This window comes from Jatropha curcas, chromosome 6 (assembly GCF_041381405.1).
Source record: "Jatropha curcas cultivar XTBG-Jc1 chromosome 6, XTBG_Jcur_1.0, whole genome shotgun sequence".
Classification (NCBI taxonomy): domain Eukaryota; kingdom Viridiplantae; phylum Streptophyta; class Magnoliopsida; order Malpighiales; family Euphorbiaceae; genus Jatropha; species Jatropha curcas.
The window spans coordinates 30,418,324-30,428,273 of NC_143156.1; the positions used below are offsets into that span (position 1 = coordinate 30,418,324).

The 9,950-nt window shown below is 37.4% G+C and overlaps 1 protein-coding gene across 2 annotated transcripts; it reads left to right on the forward strand.

Annotated features, from left to right (window-relative positions):
- Positions 1 to 6,630: 6,630 nt before the first annotated feature.
- Positions 6,631 to 9,950, forward strand: LOC149495933 (uncharacterized). Of its 2 annotated transcripts, none has more exons than XM_089722686.1 (5): positions 6,631 to 7,118; positions 7,688 to 8,621; positions 8,809 to 8,931; positions 9,016 to 9,152; positions 9,599 to 9,950. In XM_089722686.1, exons 1-5 carry the CDS (start codon positions 6,907 to 6,909, stop codon positions 9,780 to 9,782), a joined length of 1,590 nt encoding a protein of 529 aa, XP_089578812.1. In that variant the 5' UTR covers positions 6,631 to 6,906; the 3' UTR covers positions 9,783 to 9,950. The 2 variants fall into 2 exon arrangements, with proteins under 2 accessions (XP_089578812.1, XP_089578813.1); XM_089722687.1 differs by having other exon boundaries at positions 8,836 to 8,931.

Here is a 9,950-nt window from a genome sequence, read left to right on the forward strand (position 1 = left end):
TCAGCTCATATAGGGTCTTTTGCATGACAATATGGGACCTTTTGGTCTATCGTACATGTTTATCTTGTGGTTTTCAGGCTTCATTTAGAATTGCACACGCCATATAATTAATATCCAAAATCTGTACAACTTCGGAAGAATTCGATAGTTTTGATTCAATATCTGTCTATTTGTTGCTTGATACTCCGTTTTGAGACTATATTAATATCTAGTCCATGACTTGTAGGAAGCAACAATGTTGAGTTCGAGCTATTTTATGTTGAAGTCCTATGTTCAGACATGCTTTTGAGACAATATCTTCTATACATTTGAGGGCAGCTCAGATAGGGTCTTTTATACAGTAATATGAGATCTTTTAGCTTGCAACACATGCTTATCTTGCCATCTCAATGTATCATTAAAATTACATACATAATATGAATATATCCCTGAAATTCGTGTGAATCTGAAAGAATTTGACAGTTTTAACCTAATGTCTCAATTTGTTGCTAGACACGACATTACATATTTGGTCTATTAACCTATAGAAAGCCTCTTTCAAAAAAAAAAAAAAAAAAAAAAAAAAAAAAACCTATAGAAAGCAACAATAACAAGCTTGGGCAATTACATACTAGAGCTTCCGGCGCGGGGGGGGGGGGGGGGGGGGGGGGGAGGGGAGGGCGTAAAAATCCAAAGGTACTCCACTCTAGTTTAAGAAGCCTTGTAATTAGTCCTGCAGTTTAGCCAATATCTTCTGCTTGCTTATGGGTAAAAATCCAAAGGTACTCCACTCTAGTTTAAGAAGCCTTGTAATTAGTCCTGCAGTTTAGCCAATATCTTCTGCTTGCTTATGGGTAGCTCAGATAGAGTCTCTGTATGGTGATAATCAAGCTCGAGACATTTTATGCCGGAGCTTCTGGTTCCAAATATCCAAAGGTATGTCCCTTTGGTATAAAAAGCCCTCTCACAAGCCTACTCTAGAGTCGCTATCTTCTCTACATCTGATGGGCAGCTCGTACAGGGTCTTCTAAGTGATGGTATGTGATCTTGTGGTGAGACGTACATGCTTATTTTGCCTGCTTGAAGTGTCATTCAGAATTGCATATGCAACATAATATAAATTCATCTAAAAAATCTGTGCCACTCTAGAAGCATTCGAGAGTTTTAACCCAATATCACTCTGCCTGTTGCCTGACACAACATTTTGAGACTATAATATTCTGTCTACTGACCTGTAGGAAGCATTGAAATCATGCTTGGTCCATTTCATGCCGGAGATTTCGAGCCCTAAATCCAAAGGCCTATAGGGTCTTGTGGTAAGTTGGACATGCTTATCTCGCCTGCTGGATGCCTCATTTAGAATTGCATACGCAATAAAAATTTCTCCCCGAAATCCGTGCCACTCCAGAAGTTTTCGTTAGTTTTGACACAATATCTATCTGTCTGTTTCTTGGCATGACAATTTGAGATTATAATATTTCGTCTATTGACCTGTAGGAAGCATTGAAATCATGCTAGGGCCGTTTCATATCGGAGCTTTCGGGCCCTAAATTTAAAGGTATACCCCTTTAGTCTAAGAAGCCCTGTAATTAGTCCTACTTCGGAGTCGATATCTTCTGTACGTCTATTGGGCAGCTCGTATAGGGTCTTCTAGATAATAGTATAGGATCTTGTGGTCAGTTGGACATGCTTATCTCTCCTACTCAATGCGTCATTCAGAATTGCATACGCAATATAAATTCATTGCAGAAATCTATGCCTCTCCGGAAGCATTTGGCAGTTTTGACCCAGTATCTCTCTGTCTGTTGCTTGGCACAACATTTTGTCTATTGACCTATAGGAAGCATTGAAATCAAGCTCGGTCATTTAATGCTGGAGCTTCTGGGCCCAAAAATCCAAAGGTATACTCGTTGGTCTAACAAGCAATATAACCAGGCATGCTCCAGAGCTTATATCTTCTGTACATTTGACGGGCAGCTCGTATAGGATCTTCTAGGTGATACTATGAGATCTTATAGTGAGTCGAACATACTTATCTCGCTTGCTCAATTTGTCATTCAGAATTGCATATGTAATATAAATTCATCTGCTAAATCTATGCCACTCCAAAAGCATTCTGCAGTTTTGACCTAATATCTCTCTATCTGTTGCTTGGCCTGAGATTTTGAGACTACAATATTCTATCTATTGACCTGTATGAAGCATTGAAATTATGCTTGGGTCATTTTGTTATGGAGCTTCCAGACTTAAAAGTCCAAAGGTATGGGTAGTTCATACCATCCGTATATAGTGTTTTGATCTAAGATTTCAAAAATATGGAAGAAACATGTGTTTCCACAACTCTACTACCTAGTTAATGGTGGTGGTTCTTGTCAATACCATGAAAGTTCAGATAAGCTTAGAAGTGCAATTGGTGGCACTCGAAGACAACCCACGTATCCAAACCATCTCGATAGAAATTTTATGGAAGTTTTATTTAAAATTGAGGGTGAAACAAAATTGGATTTTTCCACGATACCGGTATGACCCACTCAATAAGGGACCCCTTTGGTATAAGAAGCTGTGTAACTAGTCTTGTTCTAGAGCTAATAACTTCTGCATGTCTAACGGGCAACTCGTATAGTGTCTTCTAGGCCAGCATATGGGGTCTTATGGTTAGCCAAACATACTTATCTCACCTGTTAGATTCCTCATTATGAATTGCATACACAATATAAATTCCTCCCCGAAATCAGTGCCACTCCGGAAGCATTCAATAGTTTTGACCCAATATCTATTTATCTTTTGCTTGGCACGACATTTTGAGACTATAATATTTCGTCTATTAACCTATAGAAAACATTAAAATCATATTCAGACCATTTCATGCTAGAGCTTCCGGCCTAAAATCCAAAGGTATATCCTTTTAGTCTAAGAAGCCTTATAACCAGTCCTGCTCTAGAGCTGATATCTTATGTACGTCTGATGGGCAGCTCGTATAGGGTCTTCTAGGCAATAATATGAGGTCTTATGGTCAGCGGGACATGCTTACGTTGCCTGTTGGATGCCTCGTTTAAAATTGCATACACAATATAAATTTCTCTCCAAAATCCGTGCCACTCCGAAAGTAATAGTCAGTTTTGACAGAATATCTATCTGTTTGTTGCTTGGCACGATATTTTGAGACTATAATATTTCATCTATTGACCTGTAGGAAGCATTGAAATCATGCTCAGGTCTTTTCATACTGGAGCTTCTTGGCCTAGAAATCCAAGGTTATATCCCTTTGGTCTAAGAAGCCCTATAATCAGTCTTGCTTTAGAGTCGATATCTTGTGTATGTCTGGCAAGAACTCGTACAAGGTCTTCTATGTGATAGTAAGGGATATTGTGGTCTGCTGGACATGCTTATCTCACTCACTCGATGCGTCATTCAGAATTGCATGCGCAATATAAATTCCTCCCCAAAATATGTGCTACTCCAGAAGCATTCAGCAATTTAACGCAATATCTTTGTCTCTGTTGCTTAAAACGACATTTTGAGACTACAATATTTCGCCTATTGGCCTATAAAAAGCATTGAAATCATATTCAGGACATTTTATACTAGAGTTTTTGAGCCAAAAATCCAAAGGTATGCCATTTTGGTCTAAGAAGCCCTGTAAACTGTCCCTCTCTAGAGTCGATATGTTCTGTATGCCTGACACACAACTCGTAAAGAGTCTTCTAGGTCTTCTAAGTGATATTATGGGGTCTTGTGGTCAGTCGAACATGCTTATCTTTCTTGCTGGATGCATCATTAAAAATTGCATACGCAATATATATTCCTCCCTAAAATCCGTGCCACTTCGAAAGCATTCGGCATTTTTGACTCAATATCTCTCTGTCTGTTGCTTGGCATGATATTTTGAGACTAAGATAATTCATCTATTAACTTGTAGGAAACATTGAAATCATGCTTGGGTCATTTCATGCCTAAGCTTCTAGGCTCAAAAATCTAAAGGTATACCACTTTGGTCTAAGAAGCCTTGTAATCAGTCCCTCTCCAGACCCTATCTTTTGTACGTGTCACGGGCAACTCGTATAGGGCTTGATTTTAATGCTTCCTATATGTCAACAGATAAAATATTATGGTCTCAAAATGGTGTGTGAATCAACAGACAGAGTGATTTTGGGCAAAAACTGTCAAATGCTTCCGGACTAGAACGGATGTTGTGCATGAATTTATCTTGCACATACAATTCTTAATGACGCATCGAGCATGCGAGATAGGCATGTCAAGCTTAGCAATAGAGCTTAAACTATTACCTAGAAGACCCTATACGAGCTACTCGTTAGACGTACAGAAGATATCGACTACAGAACAGGCTTGCATACAAAGCTTCTTAGGCTAAAGGGGTATAACATTGGATTTATGAGCCCGAAAGCTCCGACATGGAATGACCCAAGTTTGATTTCAATGCTTCCTATAGTTCTATAGACAAAAAATTATGGCCTCAAAAAGGCGTTCGAAGCAACAGACAGAGAGATTCTTGCCAAAACACTGTCAAATTCTTTCAGAGTAGAATGGATTTTGCACATGAATTTATATTGCATATGCAATTCTTAATCACGCATTGAGCATGCAAGGTAGACCTGTTGGATTCACCATGAGAGTCTAAACTATCACCTAGAAGACCCTATACGAGCTACTTATCGGACATACAGAAAATATCGGCTCCGAAACTGGCTTTCCTACAAGGATTCTTAGACCAAAGGGGTATACCTTTGGATTTTTGGGCCTAGAAGCTCTCACATGGAATGGCCCTAACTTGATTTCAATGCTTCCTATAGGTCAATAGACGAAATATTATGGTATAAAAATGGCATGTGAAGCAACAGATAAAGAGATTTTTGGCATAAACTGCCAAATTCTTCTAAAGTGGCACCGATTTTGAGCATGAATTTATATTGCATATGCAATTCTTAATCACGCATCGAGTATGCAAGATAAGCATGTGAAGCTGACCATGAGACCCTAAACTATGGCCTAAAAGACCCTATATGAGCTGCTCGTCAGACATACAGAAGATATCGGCTCAAGATATTAGCTCCTAAGGAGGATTGGTTGCAGGGTTTCTTATATTGTAGGAATATACATTTGGATTTTAGGCCCGGAAGCCCTAGCATGAAATGGATTGAGCATGATTTTAATGCCTCCTGAAGGTTAATAGATGAAATGTAATAGTCTCAAAATATCATGTCAAGCAACAGACAGAGACATATTAGGTCAAAACTACCGAAATGCTTTCAAAAATTCCATATGCAATTCCGAATCGCACATCGAGCGGGTGAGATGAGCATGTTCAACTGATCATAAGACCCCATACTATCATCTTGAAGACCTTTTATATAAGTTGTCCATCAGACGTACAGAATATTTTAGCTCAGGAGCAAAAGGGATATATCTTTGGATTTTTGGGCCCGGAAGCTCTAGCATAAAATGCCTAAGCATGATTTTAATGCTTCCTATAGGTCAATAGATGAAATATTATAGTCTCAAAATGTTGTGCCAAGTAACAGAGAGTGAGATATTGGATCAAAACTGCATAATGCTTTCAAAGTTGCATGAATTTTGGGGATGATTTGCATATGCAATTCTGAAGGACGCATCAAGAAGGCGAGATAGGAATGCCTAGCTGACCACAAGGCCCATACTATCACTTGAAGATCCTATACGAGCTACCCATCAAACGTATAGAAGATATTAGTTAGGAAGCAAGACTGGTTACAGGGCTTCTTACACCAAAGGGTTATACCTTCGGATTTTTGAGCGCGGACACTCCGGTATGAAATGGCCTGAGCTTAATTTCAATGCCTCCTGCAGGTCAATAGATGAAATATTGTAATCTCAAAATGTTGTGCCAAGCAATAGACCGAGAGATATTACATCAAAAGTGTTGAATGCTTCCGAAATGGCATGAATTTTGGGGATGAATTTATATTGCATACACAATTTTTGAATGACGCATTGAGCTGCAGAGATAAGCATCTCCGACTGACCACAAGACCTCATACTATCACCTGGAGGACCCAATACTAGCTACTTATCAGACGTACAAAAGATACTAGCTCTAGAGTAGGACTGGTGACTAGGCTTTTTATACTAAAGGGGTATATCTTTTGAATCTTTTCACTTTTGCGCTCGGAAGTTCCAATATGAAATTACTCTAGCATGATTTTAATACTTCCTATAGGTCAATAGACGAAATATTGTAGTCTCAAAATTTTTGTGCCCTCAAACAGAAAGAGAGATATTAGGCCAAAATTGTCGAATGCTTGCGGAGTAGCATGGACTTTGAGATAAATTTATATTGCATATGCAATTCTAAATGATGCATTGAGCATGTGAAACATGTATGTTCGATTGAGCACAACACCTCATACTATCACTTACAAAACCCTATATCAGTTGTCCATCCAACATATAGAAAATATTGGCTCTGGAGCATGACTAGTTATAGGACTTTTATAACAAGGAGTATACCTTTCGATTTTTGGCCCATAAGTCAAACTTATTAGATTCTGATTTTATTTTTATGTAATTAATGGAAAATAATTATTTTTAGATAAAATGACATTTATTTTCCGATTGTTATTAAATTTTTGTTTAGTTGGTTTTTAAAGCTAAAATCAAAACACAAACTCGAATTTGGCTTGACAATCGAGAAAGAGTTAAATCTCATGCAGCTCACGTTGGAGAAAATTCATTTACACCCTTAGACTTATTGAAGGCCATGCATATGATAAGTTTAAAGGGGATGGCTTGGATATATACTGTGGTTCAAACTTTTCTTCTCTATTAAAAAAACAGATCAAAACTTTTATTTTTGTTTCCCTTTTAAGCTAATTATAATGATATAAGAATATCTTAATCATAATATATATTGTTGTGAATTCCTTCAGAAATATGGTGCATTGGGTTGGTGAGGATCGATCAAATGGTTGGGGCATATGTATAGGTATAGTTGTGTATATTTGTTGGTTTTCAATAAAAACAGCTGATGCGTCTATCCATGAATACAAAAACGAAGCTTTCATTCGTCGATACAATTCCTACTTCTTTCATGGTGGTAGTGAAGGCATTTATGCTTCTAAACTCAACAGCAAGTCCTTTATCAGGTTACTTGTCAAATTTTTTTACTTTTATTTTTTTGGTTATCTCATTGCAAAGTTTTATTTCTATTTGCCGATCTGTTTGTTTCCGGGAAATTACACAGACTCTTTAATGCAGGGTAATTCTTTTTAATTAAAAAAGGTAATTCTTTTGTTGATTTGATAGAATGAAATGAATAGGTTGTTGCGTTCTAGGAACGGAAAAAGGGATAGCCATTATATTCTTTTATTGGTTCTTTTCGAATTCTGAGTTAAAATACGTTTCTTCTTCTTTTTATACATTAGGTTTCAAGTACCAGTTTTCCTGCATCCATCATTGCAATGTGGAAGAAAAAAATTTGCATAGTGTATTACTTTTCCCTTTATTAAATCTCATATTGCTGTTAATTGTTCTATGATGGTTATAAATTATAGTTATTTCACTGTTGATATGGCAGCATTTCTGGTCAAAAGCATATATTCTTCTTTTTGTTTTCTTGAAATACTTCTAGATAATGCTTCAAAGTTAGGTTTTATCCTTCAGGGAACTGAAGCAATTAATAGTTATTTCTCTTCCATGCCATTTTAAATTGTAGGTTTGAATCAATCACATTCCGAAGAACAAAGGAGTCTGCTGAAAAGAAGAATGAAATGCAGCAAAAGACCGGATTAGTTGAAGCTCTAATAGTAGAGGTCAAAGACAGAGAGAAAATTGGGGGCTCTTATTTGAATTCTAGTGCAATATGCTGTACTCCTGATCTTGCCGAGTTCGGATCCTGTAAGGTAGGTGAGGTAATCATCCAACAGGAGCCTAATAACACTGATGGACCAAGAAGACTTCAAACTTTCTTTGAAGGAAAAAATGAAGAGGCCAAAATGTTTCTTCAAACAATTGAGATCAACATCACCGGAATGTACTATCTGTATTTTATGTTTTGTGACCCTGAACTAACAGGGACTACAGTTAGTGGCAGGACAGTATGGAGAAATCCATATGGTTATCTTCCTGGAAAGATGGCACCAATGATGACATTCTTTGGGTTTATGTCTTTAGCCTACCTTGCACTAGGTCTTGTCTGGTTTCTCTGGTTTGCCAAGTATTGGAAAGATATTTTTCAATTGCACTATTACATTACAATTGTGATAGGTTTGGGAATGTGTGAAATGGCTTTTTGGTACTTTGAATATGCTAATTTTAATTCAAATGGAAGCAGGCCAACAGGAATCACGCTATGTGCAGTTACCTTTGGTGCTGTTAAGAAGACTGTTTCCCGTTTGCTTCTTTTGGCAGTTTCAATGGGCTATGGCGTTGTTCGGCCAACTCTTGGTGGTGTAACATCAAAAATGCTGCTCCTTGGTGGCACATACTTTATGGCTTCAGAAGCACTTGGTTTGGTTGAAAACTTGGGGAATATCAATGACTTTTTTGGAAAAGCAAGGCTAGTTCTTGTGCTGCCTGTAACTCTGCTCGATGCCTTCTTTATTGTTTGGATCTTTTCATCATTATCCCAAACTCTGGAGAAGCTTCAGGTATTATTTGACTTGATTTATTCTTTCACTTTTTGCACACACCATACAGGCTCTATTCGTGATAGTTTGCATCTGTCAAGGAATGGAATCTTATGTGCTTAATGCATCTATAAACCCTGCGGCTATAAGAACCATTGACTAGATCCCATGAATCTTCGTCTTTCTTGACAGAAACATTTTTTTTAAGTGTTCAGCTCCTCTACTTGGCGCGCAGATAAGAAGGAGCACAGCTAAATTTGCACTCTACCAGAAGTTTACCAATTTTCTTGCAGTAGCAGTGCTGCTTTCCATTGCTTGGATTGGATATGAGGTTATTAATTTCTCGTGATTTCACTTTTTCTGGTCCTCCCATTATCATTTTCTCATAATTTTCTCCAAACAAATGTTGTTTCAGTTGTACTTCAATGCAACCGATCCATTGAGTGAAATGTGGCAAAGAGCATGGATCATCCCAGCTTTTTGGACAGTGTTTGCATTTGTTCTTCTTGTGGTTATATCCTTTCTCTGGGCTCCATCCAATAATCCGACAAGGTACTTTCTGAACTTTTTCCTCCTCTTCCATAAAATATAGTATTGCCTGGCTTGTTTTTCTAACATTTAATTGTTATAGTTGATCATATTCATCTTGAGGAAAGACAAACAGTCTGACCATTCTTATGAAGATTATAATTTAGAAGTAAGAATATCATTGCATATGTTTGAGTTGTGTCTGTCCATTTTAATGTTCTTACAATTTTGCTGGGAATCATAATATTTTGGTAACATGAATTATAATTGTCTCAAGATATGTCCTATTGCAAATTTCAATCTATTTACGCATAGCAAATTAAAATACCTTGAGATTCCAAAACTATGTATAAATTTTGGTAAAGTTGGAGAGATTGCTTACTTTGATTTTAGTTAGGTTATTTTAGTTGGATCATTTAGCAGTTTTAGCCGTTTCCTTCCTAAAGTCGATACATTTTGTTGAAAAACAGATTTACATTTTCTGAAGAGACGGTGGATGAGTTTCATGAGAGTATCCCTCTGTCAGGGACCGGAGTTAAGGTGGCCGGAGAGTTAGCTACCAAGCCGGAAAGAAAAGAAAGGAAGATATCAACTGCTGCAGAACATTACGTGCTTGGACTTGGAGAAGATCCCGAGGAAGATAAAAAGGAATAATGATCTCCCCATTTCTTGTTCATCCCACAAGACACCCATTCTTCCTCTGCCATTTGGTTTAGAGAATGGGGAGTGGCAAAGTTATAATATAGTGATTAAATGTAAATAAAGATCTCTTTGAACATGATTCTTTCCAATAACATAGTAATGCTGAGTTGCATCAACAAA

Coding starts and splice junctions, on each gene's coding strand:
- LOC149495933 (XM_089722686.1), top strand. CDS start 6,907: ATGGTGCATTGGGTTGGTGAGGATCGATCAAATGGTTGGGGCATATGT. Junction 8,622..8,808: donor AAACTCTGGAGAAGCTTCAG/GTATTATTTGAC, acceptor ATTTTTTTTAAG/TGTTCAGCTCCTCTACTTGG. Junction 8,932..9,015: donor TTGCTTGGATTGGATATGAG/GTTATTAATTTC, acceptor ATGTTGTTTCAG/TTGTACTTCAATGCAACCGA.